Source organism: Ahaetulla prasina, chromosome 10, assembly GCF_028640845.1.
Source record: "Ahaetulla prasina isolate Xishuangbanna chromosome 10, ASM2864084v1, whole genome shotgun sequence".
Taxonomy (NCBI): domain Eukaryota; kingdom Metazoa; phylum Chordata; class Lepidosauria; order Squamata; family Colubridae; genus Ahaetulla; species Ahaetulla prasina.
The window spans coordinates 11,736,786-11,759,088 of NC_080548.1; the positions used below are offsets into that span (position 1 = coordinate 11,736,786).

The following is a 22,303-nucleotide window of genomic DNA, read 5'->3' on the forward strand; positions in this document are numbered from 1 at the left end:
TACGTCTTTGCATGTCTTACATCAAATCAAATCTTGATTGCTGCCAGAGCCCAGCATATTATCCTTTTATATTTTGCATTTTCGAGCGGAATTTGTATGTGCAAGCTCAGCATCTTTCCTTCTTTTCTCCTTGGCAGTGCTTCCATGTTCCTTATTCGGCCCTCACCATGTTCATCAGCAGAGAGCAGAGCGAAAGGGATTCTGCCACAGCCTACCGTAAGAAACCCCCATCTCCATTTATGCAACGCTAATATCAAAAGGCCTTTGCTTGCTAATTATGGAAGCTGACTCTTCCCCTTCTGATCCTCTGAATTGCAAAACACCACAATTTGTGTGTATGTGTGTGTGTGTTTATCTATGTCTCCGTCTGCAGCGTGGGCTTCAAAAATTTTAGCAAGGGGTTCTCTGCCCGGTTGCTGGGTGGGTGTGGCTATGGTGGGTGTGGCCTAATCGGCCTCCTGCACCACAGGGGGTGCTTTTTGCTCTCCCCAGGCTCCCGAGACTTTCCTTGAGCCTCTAGGAGGGCAAAAATAGCCTCCCCAGGCCCTGGAGACCCTCTGGGGTCTGGAAACGGGCCCATTTCCTGCCTTCCCAAACTTCCAGTAGGCCCGTTTTTCGCCCTCCCGAGCCTCCGTGTGCGCCCTGCACTTCCTTGCATCCAAATTGGCAACGTGAGGACTCCTGGGAGGGATGGGGAGGGGTTGGCGGGACCAGCCAGGAGTGGGATTTGGGGGTTCTCCAAACTGCACAGAATCTTAGCTAGAGGTTCTCCCGAACCCCCAGCTGCCCAGCCCTGTCTGTCTCTCTGCCCATCCATCCATCCATCCATCCCTATGTATCTATCATCTCTCTCTCTCCCTCCCCCCTTCTCTCTCTCCCATTCTCAATGGATATGTAAGCTTGCACGTTTGCACCCTAGATGACTTTATGGGAGATCTATCAGCCCACTGATGATTGTCTGTCGGTGGTTGCAGAAACATGCCGAAAACTGCATGGTTGAACTTGAATCCAAGGAAGATGCTAGGAAATTACAAGATTTTCCAGTTTATCCTTTCTTTGTGTTCCAGTGGCTTTTTAATTTTTTGTCCCAGTGTTTAGCTTTCTTATATACCAAGCTTAGATTCAATGGAAGTGATAGGAAGAAGTCTGCTTGTAGTATTCTCCAATACTTATTTCCAGTTTCCGATGTAATGGCTTTTGCCTCCTTGGCTGTAATATTACAGGCTGTAATACATTAGCACATTTAAAGTAGCACTTATGTGCTATCTTGAATCCTTTATCCTGGTAATCCATTCCACTTATCTAATGTGTAAAGAGCAGCTCATTGTAGTCATGGGAATTTTCTAACCACAAGTCAAAACATGATCTCCGTCAATAGTGAGTTTGAGGCTTATGGGAATCCTGCCTTTTTCCCTGTTTCATAATTCACAGCTCAGATCTCATTTTCTCCCTATTTGGGGAAAGACTAGCTAGGAGATGAGAGATACAGTGAATTGTTTTCTTTGAAGTTTGAGAAATCCATCTTTAAGAGGTGCTTGCTTATGTGGCTATTAAGATGTTTTCACATGGATGCTTATTGCTCGGAACACCTTGACTAGGTTCACCTACCATGCCAAGCCACAAACCCTGGTTAACAAAATATAGGGTCTGCCTTCACATAATATTCTAGCCCTCACCCCAATAAAGTATATTGTAGCTTAGCAGGATGGCTTGGTTGAAGTTGGTGTTCACTAGTTGATGAACCAAAAACTGCATTGTGGTTCAGTTGAGCATGTTGGCCAACCATTGGGTGTTTATGAACCTAGCCTTAACATTTGTAAATTATGTTTCATGAGGCGGTGTTATAATGGAACTGGATTGGATGAACCCACAGCTAACTTAAAGCATGGTTTCATTTAAAGTGTAAACGCTGATATTCAGGTGCTCAATGAGTTAAAACTAGCATCTACCACTACTTTTCAAGGGGTGTGGTGGCTCAGTGGCTAAGATGCTGAGCTTGTTGATCGAAAGGTCAGAAGTTCAGCGGTTCGAATCCCTAGAACTGCCGCGTAACAGGGTGAGCTGCTGTTACTTGTCCCAGTTTCTGCCAATCTAGCAGTTCGATAGCACGTAAAAAATGCAAGTAGAAAAATAGGGACCACCTTTGGTGGGAAGGTAACAGAGTTTAGTCATGCCGGCCACATGACCACGGAGATGTCTTCGGACAGCGCTGGCTCTTCGCCTCTGAAAAGGAGATGAGCACCCCCTCCCAGAGTCGGGAACGACTAGCACATATGTGCGAGGGGAACCTTTACCTTTTACCACTACTTTTGAAAGGCGACCCAACCAGAAGTGGGCAGCTGTCGGTTCAGACCGGTTCGGGCGAACTGGTAGTTCTGACCACTGGTTGAGGCCACCCACCTGCCCCGGCACTATCCCGTCCTATATATTTCACTCTCTGGTTCACTCACCCCGCCTACGCAGCCCAGCTGATTTCCACTCCTCACCCGCTCTACTCACTGCAGCTGCCTGAGTTGTGCTGGAAGCCGCGTGCAGGAAATCACCATGTATTTGAAGCCACACGGAAACACATTTTCAGTTCTGCACTAGGCGAACCGGTTGTTAAATTAAGTGAAGCCCCTCTGGACCCAACCTATGTTTTATTTGTTCTAATCTCTCCCTTGCTTCTACAGGCATGACAGTAGAAGTGCTGGGTACTGTCTTAGGAACAGCCATCCAAGGACAGATTGTGGGAAAAGTCAATACTCCTTGTATTCCCGACCCACCTTTCTTGAATACGAACAATTCTTCGGTGGTCTTAGAAGAAGTCAACATTACCCATGACACTGGTTCACTTTCTGATACGGTATGGACCCTTACGGAGAATTTCGTGTTCTCATTTCAATGCGGTAAAGCAGTGTTTCTCAACCTCGGCAAATTTAAGATGAGTGGATTTCAACCCCCAGAATTCCCCAGCCAGCCTTGCTAGAGACTCTAGAGAAACAATTCCCTGGCTGGCTGGGGAATTCTGGGAATTGAAGCCCACTCATCTCAAAGTTGCTGAGGTTGCGAAACAGTGTGATAAAAGGGTTTGGCTGGAGGATGAGTTGAGAAAAAAAAGATAATCTCCATTTTTGTTGCTGCTTTGTCTGGCTAACCAAAGTGAAAAGACTGAGGTTCCGGCTTTAGAGGTGGTGAGCACGGGTGTCAAACTCGATTTCATTGTGGGCCGAATCAGGGTTGGGTGGCCGGGGTGGGCGTGGCCAGCTCGATGTCACTCCTGTCGGGGGCGCCTATGGTGGCCCGAGCGCTCTGCCAGTGGAAATGGGCGCCCGAGCTCCGTTTTCAGCTGCCACGGCCTCCTGCAACCCTCTGCCAGTGAAAACGGAGCTCAGGAGGGCCACGCGTGGCCCTCCCGAGCTCCGTTTTTACTGGCAGAGGGTTGCAGGAGGCCGTGGCAGCCAAAAACGGAGCTCGGGAGCCCGTTTCTGCTGGCAGAAGCATTGCGGGCTGGTCCTTCACTGTTTCCAGGGCAGCCCCCATGGCCAGATCTAAGTATCGTGCAGGCTGGATCCGGCTCTAGAGCCTTGAGTTTGACACTACCATCAGAAAGCATCTTCTCCTAGGGAACAAAAATGGGACAGAGCTGTGGTCCGACTTCTTGTTCATTCGAAGAGGTTGTTGGGAACAGATCAAACCAAGAGAGAAGCTCGAATCTTCTTTGGGTCTTGGTTGCCAAAGCTGTTCTGGTCAGCTGCATCCATATCAGATGCTTCAACTGGTTCTTAAGTGACCCTCTTGTTTTGGGTTTCCACAGAGCCGATTAAATGGGCTAGATGTGCACAACATGCTAAGCCTCATCAAGCTAACCCACGTTAGAATGGATCCTACTTAAAGGCTTATGCCGTCACTGGGTGTGTCGCTGACCTGATTAAAAGTTGCTACGGTCAGGTTACAAGAGTTGGTCAGTCTTTCATGTCCAAAACAAATGGAATTTCTGTCAAAAGGAAAAGAAAGCTTCTGAATTTACTCCAATATATTAAAATATATGCATGTAAGGTGTAAAATTTTGTTGACTCTAGAAAAACAACACAGACAGTCCTTGATTTACGACCACAAATGAGCCCAGAATTTATGTTGCTAACTGAGAAATTTGTTAAGTTTTACTAATTTTTTTTGCCACTTTTTGTTAAGTGAATCACCGCAGCTGTTAAATCAGTAACAACGGTTGTTAAGTGAATCTGATTTTCTCTTTTTTTTTTTTTTATTGAAAGAGTTTTAAAAAACAAAAACATTTTCCCCCCTTTTTCCCCCCTCCCTCCCCAAAAAAACCCTTCCCCTCCTCCCCTCCCGGCTTCCCGGGTCAATCACAAGGTATTGTTATACATAAACCAAACATAGAATAAAATTTTCCCTTCCAATCCAAATAACCACATCCAAAGCTTTTCATCTCCCAACCCCCTCCCCATTACATAAAATAACTTTCTAATTATTCAAAGGCAATCTGATATTTCTTAATCTGATATCTATTTTGTAGATAATCAGTCCATTTTTTCCATTCAATTAAATATCTTTCCTGTGTATTGTCTTTTAAAAAAGCTGAGATTTTAGCCATCTCAGCCAAATTAATGACTTTCAGTATCCATTCTTCTATTGTAGCTACCTCTTCTTTCTTCCAATATTGTCCAATCAACAGTCTTGCTGCTGTTATTAAATTCAGAATCAGTTTAGTCTCAATCCCTGTACAATCCATTATAATACCCAAAAGGAAAAATTGTGGAATCTGATTTTCTCACTAACTTTGCTTGTTGGAAGGTCGCAAAAGAGGATCACATGTTCCCAGGACACTGCAACCGTCATAAATATGAAACCAGTTGTCAAGCATCCAGATGTAAATCACGTGACCCTGGGGATGCGGCAACGGTCATAAGTGTGAAAAATGGTCATAAGCCACTTTTTTCAGTGCCGTTGTAACTTCGAATGGTCACTAAATGAACTGTTCTAAGTCGAGGACTACCTGTATTATAGACCCATGGTTTCTATGTATCTAGTTTAGCTAGTAATCTGCAGATCTTGTAACATCAATACCAGGATGTTATTGAATCAGAGTTTGATTTTATCTGGAAGAATTGTTGGGATTCTGGGATTATTGATACTGATTAATAGTTTAATTTGTAAAACACTATTTACAAAATCCACCTCCTAATGGTTCTGGGGACCATCATTTAGCTAAAATGTTACTAACCCAAACCAGGTGACTATGAATTGTGGAACCGATCATGTTTCAAATAAGCCCTGGTTTACTTCAGTATGTGAAACCAACCAGGATGTTTGTTATGTTACTATAATTTCATATCACACCCCAGTCAAATTCTCAGGGTGCTTTATATATAAGAAACTGCTTTTAACTGACTGTCTTTAAGGTTGTGGGATGGTTGCTGGCTGCAGGCCATAATAAATGAAAATCAAAATTACTTTGGAAAGGAATATTATACTTTTACTGTTAATAAAAATTAACAATTAATATTGTTATTGTTAATATGCAACCATATGGCTTAGGACCGGGTTACTTACGGGACCACCTACTGCCACCGTTTGCCTCCCACCGACCCGTGCGCTCTCACAGAGAGGGACTCCTTAGAGTGCCTTCAGCCAAGCAATGTCGGCTGGCGGCCCCCAGGGGAAGGGCCTTCTCTGTGGGGGCTCCTACCCTATGGAACGAGCTTCCCCCTGGACTTCGCCAACTTCCGGACCTTCGGACCTTTCGCCACGAGCTTAAGACCTATTTATTTATCCGTGCGGGACTGGCATAGAATTTTAGTTGTTTTTAGAGTTTTAAATTTTCAAATTAGGTTTTGGGATTTTAAAAGTATTTTTAGATTGGGCTAATTTAAATAAGTTTTTTAATTAATATTTTATTCTACTGTATGTATTTGATTGTTGTTTTTATTTTGCCTGTTCACCGCCCTGAGTCCTTCGGGAGAAGGGCGGTATAAAAATTAAATAATAATAATAATAATAATAATAATAATAATAATAATAATAATAATAATAATAATAATAATAATAATAATATATCAATAATGGTAATTGAAGGCTGTTCTCCTTTTCAGTAGATATAAAACTTTTTAATACTACATGGCCAAGGAGAGGTAGTCCTCAACTTATGATGATTTGTTTAACCACAGTCCAAACTTACAATAGTGCTTTAAAGAATGACTTATGACCCAGCTGGAAGCCAAGACCACCATACCACATGATGTGGTGTGTCACATGATTGCAATTTGGGGGTGCTTGGCCACTGACTCACATTTTCAACAGTTGCAGCATCAAGTCATTGACTTCCAACAAGCTGGGAAGCCAGAATTATTTAATGGTTGCATGATTCCCTTAGTGACCCCGTGATTTATCCGCCACCATAAAAATGGTCATAAAATTGGCCCGAGCATCACTTAGTGATCAAAATTCCAGTCCTCATTGTGGTTGTAAATTGAGGAATACTTCTGAGCATCCAGCGATGCTTTTCTACAAAATATCTTGCTTGAAATATTGATCTCATTTGAAATGTTCCCTTTTTCTCACCGTTTTTTCTATCCTCTTACAGAAAAATGCCTATATGATTGCAGCCGGGGTCATTGGTGGTATTTATATTCTTTGTGCTACCATTCTGTCTCTAGGCGTGCGGGAAAGGCAAGGTAAGCCAAGTGAATCAACTTGCGTCATGTAATATTATGTATTATGTATTCTCAACCACGGTGACTTCTGTGGTCTTTCAATTCCCTAATACCAGGCACAAATAACTAGATGCATTCATTGAGCTCAAAGCATAGAAGAGTTTAGTCTTGCTGTTGCTACTTATACACAAGAATCTAGTCAACAATTGGTCAAAGCTAAATTGGCACAAGATAAGGGACAATCTGGTGGGACGCAGTGGCTCAGGGGCTAAGAGTTTGTCGATTGAAAGGTCGGCAGTTCAGCAGTTCGAATCCCTAGTGCCGTGTAACAGGGTGAACTCCCGTGACTTGTCCCAGCTTCTGCCAACCTAGCAGTTCGAAAGCATGTAGAAATGCAAGTAGAAAAATAGGGACCACTTTTGGTGGGAAGGTAACAGCATTCCATGCGCCTTTGGCATTGAGTCATGCCAGCCACATGACCATGGAGACGTCTTCGGACAGCTCTGGCTCTTTGGCTTTGAAACGGAGATGAGCACCGCCCCCTAGAGTTGGGAACGACTAGCACATATGTGTGAGGGGAACCTTTACCTTTAAGGGACAATGGAATTCAGGGAGGGGGCTGGACTGGGCTCTTTTGTGGCACTGCAAGGATTTCAAACTTATGACACATTTAACCCCGTCTCCTATTTCAGCCTGCTCTTCTGCACCAAAATTCCTCACTTGGCATTGTCCTTGCTGAGAATTCTGGAAGTATAGAGTAAACATTCATACAAATTGCCATGATTGGGATCAACTGGCTTATATACCCCAGTCTAGAGGAAGGAAATTTCAGGAATCTTGAAAGTGAAAGACACAGTCCAGTTGGTTGAGTCACTGAGGTGAAACAGATGTGAACCCATAATTTGAGTTGAATCATCTGCTAAAATAATACATTTTAGCAGATGATTCATCACCGAGGGATATTGTGGTGTGCATGGACATGATCATCTGACTTTAGCATTTTGTTGAATAGATTACCGTATATACTCGAGTATAAGCTGAGTTTTTCAGCACGTTTTTTGTGCTGAAAAACGTCCCCTCGGCTTATACTCGGGTCTATACGGCTTATACTCGAGTTTTTTTTTTTTTTTAAAGCCCCTCGGCTTATACTCGAGTATATACGGCTTATACTCGAGTTTTTTTTTTCTTCTTTTTTTCACATTTTACCGGACGGTGCAGTGAGAGGGCGGGGCGGGGGAGCCGCCAGCCTTCTCAGCTGAGGGAGGGAGGGTTTCCCCAACCGGTAGGTGCCTCATTTCCCACCCTCGGCTTATACTCGAGTCCCCAGTTTACCCCAGTTTTTGGGGTAAAATTGGGGACCTCGGCTTATACTCGGATCGGCTTATATTCGAGTATATACGGTACTTTAAAAGAATGAAGTAAGTAGGAATTTAATCATGCCAGCAATTATTTATTTTGGTCCTGCCTTCCTCGGAGTGTGCAAAGAGGAAGAGTTGTCCCTTAGAATATTTCCATGACTACAATCCTGGAAAAGTACCCTGTTTCTCCAAAAATAAGACCTATCTGGAAAATAAGTCCTAGCATGGCTTTTCAGGATGCTCATAATATAAGCTCTACCCCAAAAAATAAGCTGCAGTTAAGATCGTCAGCCAAATGGGTGCATTTTAGTACCTTATTTCCCTGAAAATAAGACCTAACTGAAAAATAAGCCCCAATGTATCTTTTGGAGCAAAAATTAATATAAAACCTGGTCTTATTTTCAGGGAAACATGAGTAGATAGAACTTGAGTGGGGAAAAGGCTGGCTCAGAGTCATTCAGGAGACCCAGAATTTAAGGGGGAGCTGAATTCGTCAAGTGGGGAGATCCAACATCCACATTCCTACCTTCCTTTAATCTTGACCATCCACTTCAACCTTTTTGAGAGACATGCAAGAACAAACACTTTCTAAAGATATCTACACCAGAGGTCTCCAACCTTGGCAACTGTAAACCTGGAGGACTTCAACTCCCAGAATTCCCTAGCCACCTTTGCTGGATGGGGAATTCTGGGAGTCGAAGTCTGCCAGGCTTACTGTTGCCAAGGTTGGGGACCCCTGATCTACACCATCCTTTTTGAAGGGTTCTCTGGCCCCCAAAATGCACCCTGATGACATCCTTCTAATTAAAGATGGATTTTTTTTCTTTTGCTGAATACCGGAGGTATTCACTCCTACAGATTATGTCAACCGACCCATCAGAAGGTTACAAAAGTCGCTTGCTTCTCCCTTGGGACAAACTGATTGTAGCTTTCTCTCCAGCAGCCACTCCTGTTTAATACCTGAGTGAACACTGAGGGAGAAAATGAAAGTCTTGCGCAAGAGTTGGGGATTGCATAAAGCTGCCGTGCCTGGCCTCAGCTTCTCTCTCATGAGGCAACCCCACATTCTGGTTCTAACCAGTCACTGGGAAGCAGAAGTTGGCTCACTCCCTGGACGTGTCCTTTGCTTTGCCTTCTGGGGGACGTGACATACTCTTCAGCCTCCTGAAGGAAAGCACCCTCTCAAGCCCACCGTGGCATGGAGGCCTTGTCTGGAGGATGCTTATCAAAAGAGCCACTCCTCATGAGCAAATATTACCTGATGCCACACACTTCACGTCTGAGAAATCCTCCTTAGTGTTCCGTCAGGGGAAAAGCCTTATCACCTCATGAGCAATATTAAGATTAGCTGAGAGAGGAAGTTTGATAGGCAAACTTCCAAAGATAGGACTGATGGGATGAAGTCATCAAAGGATAGGGATGGATGATCTGGCTCACATTAGCTAAAGATAGCACTCACTTACTCCAGTATAGGTAATTTTCAACTCACAATCATTTGTTTAGCAACTGTTTGAAGTTACGACGACACCGAGAAAAGCCACTTAAGGCCAGTCATTGCATTTATGAGGGGTTGTAACATCCCCATGGTCACGTGATCAAAATGGAGGTGCTTGGCAACCGCCATGCATTTACAAAGGTTGCAGGGTCCTGGGGTCACACAATCACCATTTGTGACCTTCCAACAAGGAAGCCAATAGGGGAAGCTAGATTTACTTTACTTAAGCATGGAAGAAGAAAAAAAGGTAGTGATTCACTTAACAACCACACTGGGAAATTCTGTTCCCCATTGTGGTCATAAGACGAGGACTATCTGTTTCTAAATGTCTCTGGAGGTTGTCAATCATCCAGGTCATGGTTGTCCCAAAGGTGCTTTTCCAAAAGACAACTGGACTTTCTTGGGTTTTTTCCTTGAAAAAGTTTCCCTCCTCATCCAGGAAATGAACTGAAGGATGAACTGAAGAAGCTTCTTGGGTGAGAAGGGAAATGTTTTCAAGGAAAAACAAAAACAAAACCCAAGGAAGTCCAGTTGCCTTTTGGAAAAGCACCTTTGAGACTACCTGTATCCACTTTGTCCCGATTCTTTTTGCATTGATTTAATATCAGCTTGGTACTGCCTTTTGCACCAATAAAAAGATTGGAAAGCACCCAACATCCTCCTGGGGTAGAGAATGGGCTGGGCTGAAGGGAAATGGGCACCAAACAAATGCAGTTAAGGGAAAACCCTTGAACAGCTGTCTTGCCTAGGAGGTGTTTGCATCATACTTAAATTTGAGTTTCAGGTTAAGGAAAAGAGTGAAGGTTTCTATGTTTCTCTCTAGATCAGGGGTCTCCAACCTTGGTCCCTTTAAGGCTTGTGGACTTCAACTCCCAGAGTTCCTCAGCCAGCTTTGCTGGCTGAGGGACTCTGGGAGTTGAAGTCCACAAGTCTTAAAGGGACCAAGGTTGGAGATCCCTGATCTAGATTTCTGAAAAGAAGATTCTCCCATGAAACTGCCTGATTTGAGCTCTTTCCTAAAAAAGAGGAAGGGCTCACTCAAGGCAGTTGTCCTTTTAAGCCTTCTTGGACATCTTCTACCTCCTCCTCCTCCTCCTCCTCCTCCTCCTCCTCCTCCTCCTCCTCCTCCTCCTCCTCCTCCTCCAGCTGGCAAAATTAGGATAAATTATGCAAACAAGAACAATTATGGGTTTGATTGTGAATGTAGTAACGGCGGCTAGAATTGCGTTTGCTAAAAACTGGAAAAATGAGAAAATACCAACACGAAGTTATTAAGAAAATAATGGAATGTGCTGAAATGAGTAAATTGACATTTGAAATTAGAGAACAGGAAGGTAATATTATAAGATATGGGATTTAGTTTATCCATGGTTAGATAAAAAAATATGTTAATGAAGTTTGATAGAGGTTTCTATAAAGTAAGAACTGTCTAAATACATACTGATTTAAGATAATGAAATGAATGATGCAATACAATTAACATAAATTTAGAATATTTTATATGAAATGAGGGAAGAAACATTTATAGTTAAATAAATGATGAATTGACCAAAGGACTGGGATATATATATATATATTAGATTGGTAAAATGTAAAATTAGATAAATCATATGTTATGAAGATGGTGAAATTGCACAAAAGATTTCTAACCAATTAACTGACACACTGTTTGCGTTTGTATTATAGATGTTTTTTATGTATGTTTGTTAAAAAAAAATTACAAAAAAAACACACCAAACAACAACCCTGATCTTTAGAATAAATGTTTGTGGAATAAATCACATTGCCTCACAAAAAAAAAGAACAATTATGGAATTACATATGAAAAATAACAAATGGTGTGTTCTAGAAAATATGGTAGCCAAAATACTCATGATCCAGAACATCCATGGAAGAGACGAAAGTCACCTGCTCCTTGTGCTTTGCTCCACAGAGTCTTCTGAACTTCAGTTAGCTGAGCCGGTTTCCTTCTTCCAGGGTTTGAAGCTGGTTATGAAACATGGACCCTACATTAAGCTGATTGCGGCTTTCCTCTTTACCTCCCTCGCTTTCATGGTGAGAGAACTTCTAGACTTCTTCATCACACTTCCAACCATGTGATTTAAAAAAAAAAAACCAGAGCAAAAATTGAACCCCCATCCACCCATTCCTTGAACCTGGAATACATTTCCTAGAGCAGGGGTCTCCAACCTTGGCAACTTTAAGACTTGTGGACTTCAACTCCCACGGTTCCTCAGCCAGCTTTGCTTTGTCCACAAGTCTTAAAGTTACCAAGGTTGAAGACCCCTGCCCTAAATCACCTAAGCAAAGGTCCTGAGAATTCACCTAACCTGCATTGTTACCAAGAAAGACACACATTGTTGTTAGTTGCGAAGTCGTGTCCGACCCATCGCGACCCCATGGACAACATTCCTCCAGGTCTTCCTGTCCTCTACCATCCTCTACCTTTCATGGATTACTGCCTTGTCATGGTGAAAGGGCTTGCATAGCTCAATGAAGCTATGAGCTATGCCGTGCAGGGACACCCAAGACGGACAGGTCATAGCAGAGAGTTCTGACAAAACGTAATCCACTGGAGAAGGAAATGGCAATCCACTCCAGTATCTTTGCCATGAAAACCCCATGGACAGTACAAAAAGGAAAAAAAAAGACACACATACATCCCAATTAAAATAAACTTAAGTTCAGCATGTCGTGGGAACCCAACCATAGTTGGGTTCTGCGCGTTGAAGTCCACAAGTCTTATAAGTTGCCAAGGTTAAAGACGTTCTAGAGTACAGGTAGTCCTTGACTTACAACCATCCATTTAGTTTAATGTTACAGCAACGCTGAAAAAAAGTGACTTATAATTGGTTCTCATACTTAGAAGTGTTGCGGCATTCTCACAAGTCATGGTGTTCAGAATTCGGGCACTTGGTAACCAGCATGTATTTACAATGTTTGTAGTGTCCCGGGGTCAAGTGATCACCATTTGTGACCTTCCCATCTGACAAAGTCAATGGGGGGAGCTGATTTGCTTAACAATTGCATGATTCACTTAACACCAGAAGCGGGTTCCACTTACCTTCGCTACCGGTTCACAAAGGGAGTGCATGCACTTGTGCGCATGTGCAGATCATATTTGATGACGTCGGGGTAGGTGGGCAGAGCCTCCCGCCGCCATTACTACCAGTTCACAAGAACCGGACCGAACCGGTAGCAACCTACCACTGCTTAATACCTATAGCAAAAAGGGTAATAAAATTGGGCATGACTCACTTAGCAATGGAAATTCTTGTCCCTATTGTGGTTGTAAGTCGAGCAGTGGAAATTCTTGTCCCAATTGTGGTTGTAAGTCGAGGACTACGGTACCTAAATCTTGAGTACTTCCTAAATCAGGGGTCTCCAACCTTGGTCCCTTTAAGACTTGTGGACTTCAACTCCCAGAGTTCCTCAACCTCAGAGCTTTGCTCTGGGAGTTGAAGTCCACAAGTCTTAAAGGGACCAAGGTTGGAGACCCCTGTCCTAAATAGATCCCAGATCTTTCTTCTCAGTGTTTAACCTAGGAAATGTCTAAGCTCTTGTTGATAAGTCTGTTTTGATTGTCTGGACAAAGTTGAAGGGACCCTACATGTTCTGAATCTCCCTAAGAATGCCCACGGCCTCAACATTTTGGAGAATGTACTGCCCAAATATCAGGAGTGATGCTGAGGTCACCGCTCAGCTGAATACTTCTGCTGTGTTGTTTGCTTCCAATTCAATAATGGACAATGAATTCCACTTCCCACCCTTCAGCTCTCCGGGAATGTAAGGAATATTTGTAGCCTCTACCTTTCCCCTTCTCCGTGGCAATTCTCCAGCAGCATTCTCTTCTATGCTTCCCTACCCTTAAGTAGTCCAAACAAAGATCTGTATTCTTTCAGGTCTTTGCTTCTGGAATTTTACAGAAGAGCGTTTCTCAACCTTGGCAGTGTTAAGATGTGTGTGGACTTCAGCTCAACAGAATTCCTGGGCTGGGGGATTCTGGGAATTGAAGTCCATACATCTTAAAATCGCCAGGGTGGAGAAACCTTGTGGAGAGCTTTATTCCAGTAAGGTGGTGTTTCTCCCCCCAACCCCCATTGCCATCTTTTTTTTCTTTATCAAAATGCTCCTGCTTTTTTCCACTGACATGTCTTGTTTCTTCCCAGCTGTTGGAAGGAAACTTTGCCTTGTTCTGCACTTACACCTTGGGGTTCCGCAACGAGTTCCAGAACATTCTGCTCGCCATCATGGTATGTGTTCTGCAAGGCATGCAATGACCTCTCTTTCTCTCTCCCTCCCTCTCTCTTTCTCTCTCTCTCTCTTTCTCTCTCTCTCTCTCTCTCTCTTTCATTCTCTTTTTCTTTCTCTCTCTCTTCCTCTTTCCCTTTCTCTCTCTCCCTCTGTTAGGTTCAGGCAATGAAGAGGCAGGAGACCGTACAAGTGACAACAGCTCTTTGGTTTATTGTGATCCCAGCAAAAGCCAACAGGCAAAAACCCCTCTTTAAATAGTATTTTGGCTGAGGCATCAGCCAATCAGCAACGTGCATTTTCCTGCCCAAATTTCCCTCCTAAAATTCAAATACATTACACTCTCCCTCTCTCTCTCTCTCTCTCTCTCTCTCTCTCTCTCTCTCTCATTCTTTTTCTCTTTCTCTCTCTCTCTTTCTTTCTCTCTCTCTCTCTTCCTCTTCCTCTTTCCCTTTCTCTCTTTTCTTCTTACTCCTTTTTCTACATGAGCTCAACAGTCCCTGGCTTGAAGAGAGGGAGTTACGAGGGAGATGGCTGGTGGTCCAGATAAACCTTCAGTTACAAGCTTTCAAAGAGAGCTGGAGAATCCATCTTATTATTCCATCTACCCCATTTTGCAATGTGAGAACATGGTGCTGCTTTACCTCAAAGGATTATTATTACCTCAAAAGTTTAGCTGGCTCAGTTGCAAGTCTAACCGTTGATGTCATATATACCAACCTACTAAGCTTGCTTGGTTAGTTTTTGGATGGTTTAATATATTGGGTAAACTTAGTTCATATGATTACTTTACAGTTCAATAGACTTCTTTCTCAACTCTAAAGTTGGATTATTTATTTATTGCCAACATTTATTCTTGTGGACCTTGAGTGGGCCGCCGTATTATAAAATAACACAAGAAAATAAGTATGCAGTGAAGACCCTCATATTGAGGCTCCTAAGGAAAATCTATGGCCCAAAGCAGATTCAAGCAGAAGTGTTTAAATGTATTTGTCAAAGTCAGCAAGGTTCATACCATCCATATTTCCAAGGGGAGGATATTCTAAAGAGTGTGATGGGAATAAGAGAGGTGGGGGGGGGGCCTCTTTGAGTAATGTTTTCAGTAACTAGGAATGTTTTTGATTAATGTTTCTAGTTCTTTGAAGTGACAGACTTGTTCTCCATATTCCAAACCCAATATGTCTGAACGGTATATAAACCAATTTCCCTATTTGGTGGGGGTGCCCCCTCACTATGCATCCATGGGGTTCGTCTCTTTACTTATCCACAAATAAAGAGATATTAAACTACCTGTCTGGCACGGATTCTATTTAAGCAAGGCACTAATGAATCTTGCCAATATTCACAGCTAACAAGTGGAGCTTTATCCTTGCCCTGCAGTGGTGGGATTCAAAAAATTTTATTACCAGTTCTGTGAACGTGGTTTGGTGGGTGTGGCATGGCATGGCTTGGTGGGCATGGCAGGGGAAGGATACTGTAAAACAGGGGTCTCCAACCTTGGCAACTTTAAGCCTGGCGGACTTCAACTCCCAGAATTCCCCAGCCAGCTTAAAGACGCCAAGGTAGGAGACCCCTGATGTAAAATCTTCATTCCTACCCAGGGGGAGGTTACTGCAAAATTCCCATTTCCTCCCGATCAGCTGGGACTCGGGAGGCAGGGAATAGATGGGGGTGGAGCCAGTCAGAGGTGATATTTACCGGTTCTCCGAACTACTCAAAGTTTCCATCACCGGTTCTCCAGAACTGGTCAGAACCTACTGAAACCCACCTCTGTGAATCTCAGATCCCATGCAAAGACATCTAGATCAGAGATCAGGTCCTTCCTGGCAAGGCATCACCCAATAGATCTCAGCGCCGGGCTTTTAAGTACAGGTAGTCCTTGACTTACAACCATTTGTTTAGTGGCCATTTGAAGTTGCTGAAAAAAGTAACTTATGACCATCCTTTACGCTTATAGCCATTGCAGCATCCCCATGGTCACGTGATCAAAATTCAGATGATTGCCCACTGGCATGTAGTTATGACGGTCGGAGTGTCCTGGGATCACGTAAATCACCTTTTGCGACCTTCTGGCAAGCAAAGTCAATGGGGAAGCCAGATTCACTTAACAACCGTGTTACTAATTTAACAACTGCAGTGATTCACTTAACCGCTGTGGCGAGAAAGGTCATAAAACGGGGCGAAACTCATTTAACAAATGTCTCGCTTACCAATGGAAATTGTGGGCTACAGTCGTGGTCGTATATTACATCATAATTCGAGGACCACCTGTAGTAAAGTTAAGAGCGTCGTTGTGGGTGAAATTTTTCAGCTGTCGGACTCTGCAAGGGAACTGGAGGACGTTAAAGGAAAGCCATCCTTCAAGGAGGCGAGCCCAGGCAATTAACCCTCTTTCTGGAAAGATAGAGTCGGTGATCACAAACAAGGCTTTCGTTGTGTGCTTTTAGAGCTGGGCTGAAAAGAGACGAGAAACAAAAACCAAGCTGGCCTTTTGTCCAAAGCCTGCCATTTTTCTCCCCTCCTGCCTGCCCTTAATCATGAGAAAAAAAACACGCTGCGGTCTTGATCAGGGAGAGAGGCTCTGAATGGAATTTTTGGAGCCAAGTGTCTGAGAAGGCCTGAGCAGGAGGAGAGGGGAAAGAAGAAAAGATCAGACTCTCTGCCAAGCCAGAAAGGCGTAGAAACACTCACACACACACCACCCCTGTCTTTCCAAGCGCTGAAGAAAGTAGCCCATTTGGGGGGGGGGTCTCTCAATGCACTGGATCCAAGGGTGGGCTACTGGGGGTTTGCAGGGGTTCGGGAGAACCTCTAGCTAAGATTCTGTGCAGTCCGGAGAACCCTCAAATCTCACTCCAGGCTGGCCCCACCCGCCCCATCCCTCCCCTCCTAGGAGTCCCCGTGCAGCCCGTTTTGGATGCAGGGTGCATGAGGAGGCGTGGGGAGGGCGAAAAATGGGCCTACTGGAAGTTCGGAAACAAGCCCGTTTCCGGCCTCCAGAGGGCCTCCGGAGCTTCTGGGAGGTCATTTTCACCCTCCCAGAGGCTCGAGAAAAGCCTCCAGAGCCTGGGGAGGGCAAAAAGCCCCCCCCCCAGTGGTGCAGGAGGCTGATTAGGCCACACCCACCATGGCCACGCCCACCCAGCAACCGGGCAGAGAACCTCTTGCTAAAATTTTGGAAGCCCACCCCTGTCTGGATCCTAAACTAATCCATCCATCAGGGGGAATCCAATTGCCAAACCCATCAAAACATAGAACATGCTTTAAAAAAAACAACAACCCACAACTTGGCAATTCATCTTGAAGGGATGACTCTGAACTGTAGCTGACAGCAGACCTCAGATTTAGCGCTGCAAACTCCCACCTGTGTTTTGCTAATTTCCTTTCCTTTCGCACAGTCTCAAAAACCGCCCTCTTGTTGAATGGGGAACAGAGAAAAATTTTTAACGTGGTTGTTTCCCACACGCACGCACGCACATACTCGGAGACATATCCATTCCAAGCTTTTCCAAGTCAATTACAAACCTACATGCCAAGTTTGTTTTGCTTTGAAGCTTGCCTTGTGTGTTTGATGCCTTTAGAATATTGCCTTTACCCAGCCATTCTGATTAATGTATGGTCCAGTGCATTCCACATGACCCCAAAGTTAGGTTTAACTCAAGACCCAGGTCAGTGGGTTGTTGGAACATGGCCAAAGGGTCCCTCTTATGCACAAGCAGTGAGGGGTGTCAAAAAAGGGAAGCAAGGTGAGATTTATGGGCACTGATGTGATCCAATTTCTGTTAGTGTCTGTCCTACAGGTAGCCCTTGACTTTACAAGCACACTTGGGGCCAGAATCTTTTCGTATCTTTTCTTTTATGTACACTGAGAGCCTATGCACCAAGACAAATTCCTTGTGTGTCCAATCACACTTGGCCAATAAAAATTCTATTCTATTCTATTCTATTCTATTCTATTCTATTCTATTCTATTCTATTCTATTCTATTCTATTCTATTCTAAATTCCCATGGCTGAGCCAAGGTGGTTGCTGAGTGAGCTGCACTCAATTTTTTTGCAGTGGTTGTTGAGCGAATGACTGCAGTTGTTAGCGAATCATGAGGTTGTTAAGTGAATCTGGCTTCTCCTATTGCATTAGCTTCCTAAAAGCCAGTCAGGAAGGTTGCAAGTGGTGATCACCTGTCCCTGGAATGCTACAACTGTCCTAAATACATGCTAGTTGCCAAGTGTCTGAATTTTGCTCGCATGATTGACTGCAGGGATGCTATGTTGGCCGTAAGTGAGAGGAGCAGCTGTACGTCATTGTTGTAACTTTGAATGGTCACTGACTGAAAGAATGGTAACTTGAATTCTCCTTAGTCCAGCGGTGGTAGTAACACCATTGTGGATCTTTAGAAGTAGGTCAGGATCAAAACCATGAGCATCAAAGAGGAGAACAAAAATGCCCCGTAAACGGCTAGTTTCTCCTCCAACGGCTAGTTTTCTTACTCTGTTTTTTATTTGAAATGCGGTCGGACCGTTGCGATTCCAGGCAGGAAGAGAGGGTTCAATTCCCCACATTGAAAGAAAACCTCCTCGTTTGCCAATGTCACAAAAGGGAGAAGCTAATATGCAAGTTTTCTGTATGCAAAGCTGCTGCCACCTTCCCGCTGAGACCTTTTCTTTTCTTTTTTTTTTTTGCCGTCCAGAATTCTGAGTTGCTATTAATATGTAGTGCAGCCTTTGGGGAAGAATTGAAGTGAATGGGGAATAGCAACTTCAAAGCAGCCATTTTTAGCTCATTCCAATGGACGTCAGCGGCTAAACTTTATATTTTAGGCCGTCTGGTCATGAATGGAAGAGAAGCTGTTGAGGGACGCTTAAGCTCTTTCAGCCAAAGAGCCATTGCAATCCCCAGCCGCCACCACCCCACCCAGCCCCCCCCCCCTTCCCTGGGAGATTAAGACTTTGTCTGGGCCATGGCAGCGGGAGAATGAAAAGACGAGGGTCAGCTATCGGAAGCCGGTTTGCATTATTCAAAGAGTAGATGGCCAATCTCTTCTCATGCTTTTCGCTTTTTGTTTTTCCCCCTCCCTGGATAGGATTCCAAACGAAGCTTTGGTTTGCTAACAGCTGCTATTTATATTTCCTAAGAATGCTTATGCCGGTCCAAGAGTGCCATTGAATATAAAAATGATGCTAGACTTTAAGGGGTCTTTAGGGGAGGGAATTACTTTGAATGGAAACATGTCCGTATCTCTCTCTCTCTGCTCCACCTGCTGTTTGTGAAAAGTTTTTTTTTTCCCCTGAAACTTTTCACAAACAGCAGGTGGAGAAGAGAGCCTGACAGGCATAAAAGACGGCTGAAATATATAGCTGCTCGGAGGAGCCACGTTGCTTTCCTATTTCAGCCTACGGCTCTTATGACTTTGGCATAAAGCACATTCTTACTGTGTTCTCATAAAGTGCTTCACCTAGTGTCTGAATTAGCCCATTTCCCAAGTTGCAATACACAACACATTGAACATCAGCAGAACATATAACAAAAGCTAAACGTAAGCAAGAAAAACTAACCAAGGCAAAACTAATTTTGAATCTCTAGCTGGCTCACGCCATCAAACTTAAATTCCTTCTTTGGGGAATCTAAACCCGCTTCTGGTCTACAGGTAGTCCTCGACTTATAAACATTCATTTAGTGTCCATTTGAATTTGCAACGGCACTGAAAAAAAGCGACCTATGGCCATTTTTCACACTTATGACCATTGCAGCATCCCCATGGTCATGTGATCAAAATTCAGACGCTTGGCAACTGGCATGTATTTAAGACTGTTGAAGTGTCCCGGGGGTGGATGGGTGGGTCATGTGATCCCCTTTTGCGACCTTCTGACCAGCACAATCAATGGGGAAAATCAGATTCACTTAACAACCGTGTGACTAACTTAACCACTGCAGGGATTCACTTAACAACCGTGGTAAGCAAGGTCGCAAAATGGGGCAAAACTCACTTAACAACTCTCTTAGCAACAGAAATTTTGGGCTCAATGGCAGTCGTAAATCGAGGATTATCTGCAGTCAGTGGTTTCAGCCTTTCTGATCCTCTTCTTTATGATGGAGGAGGAAGAGAAAGAGATTATTTTATTGTTATATGCAAATTTCTAGCCAGACTAGGTCAAAGAGTAGGGAGTCTCAAATGGGTGTGGGAAAGTTTATATTAGCCTGTTCAATGGGGAAAACTTGGTTCTGTGTTTGTGTATGTAGTTAATTGTTATATTGCATTATAAGATGCAAATCATATGTTAAAAGAATGCAGATAGTAGCTCACTAGAGAAAAAAATTGTAAAATATAAATTAGAAGTTGTTAACAGCCTGCTAATTTAGATAACCTAAAGCTTTAAAGATAAGGGGGGAAAGTCTATATCAATGTTAACTCTAATTCTGAGATGTTAATGAACTTCAGGTTGCTTGAACTGTACAATTAAAAATAAGTGGCATTGATAGCTTGTTGCAAAAGGTATACAATTATTTTACAACATAATAAGGATTTGTATCTTGAGCTTGGTGTATAATACTGAGGTCTTCACTGTAATATTACTTATTGTTTTTTATGAATATTAAAAAGGAAAAAAGAATGAAACCAAGAGAAAAGGAAAGGAAAAGGGAGAAAGGCATAAAAAAATAGATAACTTGCCCTTTATTTTATTATCTGTTTGTTTTTGGTGCCTTTGAGTCAGTATTTGACTCCTAATGACTTTCTGGACAAGTCCCTACAGTTTTCTCAACAAGATTTTCTGAAGCGGTTTTGCCATTGTCTCCTTCCTAGGGCTAAGTAACAGGGACTGGCTCAAGATCAGCCAGTTGGCTTTGTGCCTAATGTCTGACTAGAACTCGTCTCCTGGTTTCTAGTCTGAATTCTTAACCATGACACCGAACTGGATCTCTCCCTCCTTTATGCTCCAAAGGATTTCTAAACATAGATCTGAATTCCACTTTCTGCACATTTTAATTGACAAAGCTTGACTGCAATTCATGTATACAAAAATATGATGGAAACAGTGGGCATTGCTGCAAGGTAATTAGAGCAGCAGATACTTCACACACAGCATTTTAAGCTGCCACAAAATCCAGGCAAGGTCATCATCTGGTTGACTTAAATTCAGGTAGTCCTCAACTTTCAATGATCCTCTTTTAGTGGCCATTCAAAATTATGACAGTGCAGAAAAAAGTGACTTACAACCCAGTGTTTGCCCTTATGACCATCGCAGCAGCCCCATGATCATGTGATCAAAATTTTGGCAACCGGCAAATGCTTGGCAACTGGCATGTACTTACGACAGTTGTAGATCACCATTTGCAATCACCATTTGACAAGCAAAGTCAGTGAGGGAAACCAGATTTGTTTACTGGCTCTGTGATTCACTTAACAAATGCAGTGATTGTCTTAACGACCATGGCAAAATTGTCATAAATTGGCCTGTGATTCACTTAACAACACCTTGCATAACAACAGCAATTGTGATCCCAATTGTGGTTGTAGGTCAAATACCATCTATAATAAATTTTCTTTCCTTTCTCTTTTGTTGTTCTTTTGCAGCTCTCAGCCACACTGACCATCCCTTTCTGGCAGTGGTTCCTTATACGTTTTGGGAAGAAAACTGCTGTTTACATTGGCATCTCGGTGAGTGAATCCCGATAGTCCTCATCTTATGACCGGTCGCTTAGTGACCATTCAAAGTTACAACAGATTCCCCCAAAAGGTACTTACGACTTTATTTCAGTGTTACGATAACTGTTCCCCCTCCCATGGTCATGTGGCTGCATTTTGGGCATTTGGTAACTGGCCTGCATTTATGATAGTTTGCAATATTCCCGATCAAACTGATTGCGATTTACAACTTTTTTTTTTTTTTTTGCCAGAAACCAAGGTTTACTTTCAGTTCTCAGAAAAAAAAATGCTCATGGGCTAAAATGGGTTCGTTTAACAACTGCTGTGTTCACTTTACGACCATGGGGTTCGCTTAGCAACCACAGTGTTCACTTGACCACCGCTGTAAAAAAAGATTGTAAAATCTGGCATGATCACAGGGTGATCCGCTTAATGACTGGCAGTCAATTGTGGTCATAGTGAGGAAATAAAGGTAAAGGTTCCCCTCGCACATATGTGCTAATTGTTCCCGACTCTAGGGGGCGGTGCTCATCTCTGTTTCAAAGCCAAAGAGCCAGCGCTGTCCGAAGACGTCTCCGTGGTCATGTGGCCAGCATGACTCAATGCCAAAGGTGCACGGAATGCTGTTACCTTCCCACCAAAGGTGGTCCCTATTTTTCTATTTGCATTTTTTACGTGCTTTCGAACTGCTAGGTTGGCAGAAGCTGGGACAAATAACGGGAGCTCACCCTGTTATGCGGCACTAGGGATTCGAACCGCTGAACTGCCGACCTTTCGATCGACAAGTTCAGCATCCTAACCACTGAGCCACCGCGTCCCATAGTGAGGAAATAATATAGTCCTATTACCTGCTTAGGTAAATTCTGAAAGAGGCCGCCATGAAAACCGTTCAAGTAATGATTCA

The 22,303-nt window shown here is 43.4% G+C and overlaps 1 protein-coding gene across 3 annotated transcripts in view; it reads left to right on the top strand.

The window, feature by feature from the left end:
* MFSD2A (MFSD2 lysolipid transporter A, lysophospholipid) overlaps positions 1-22,303 on the top strand; it is a 55,696-nt gene that overhangs the window by 23,980 nt on the left and 9,413 nt on the right. For all 3 annotated transcript variants that reach the window (XM_058196206.1, XM_058196207.1, XM_058196204.1), the window contains 6 exons: positions 138-216; positions 2,673-2,845; positions 6,584-6,674; positions 11,440-11,561; positions 13,676-13,759; positions 21,328-21,411. In XM_058196206.1, the coding sequence (XP_058052189.1) occupies positions 138-216; positions 2,673-2,845; positions 6,584-6,674; positions 11,440-11,561; positions 13,676-13,759; positions 21,328-21,411 (633 nt within the window). The remainder of the gene's footprint in view (positions 1-137; positions 217-2,672; positions 2,846-6,583; positions 6,675-11,439; positions 11,562-13,675; positions 13,760-21,327; positions 21,412-22,303) is intronic.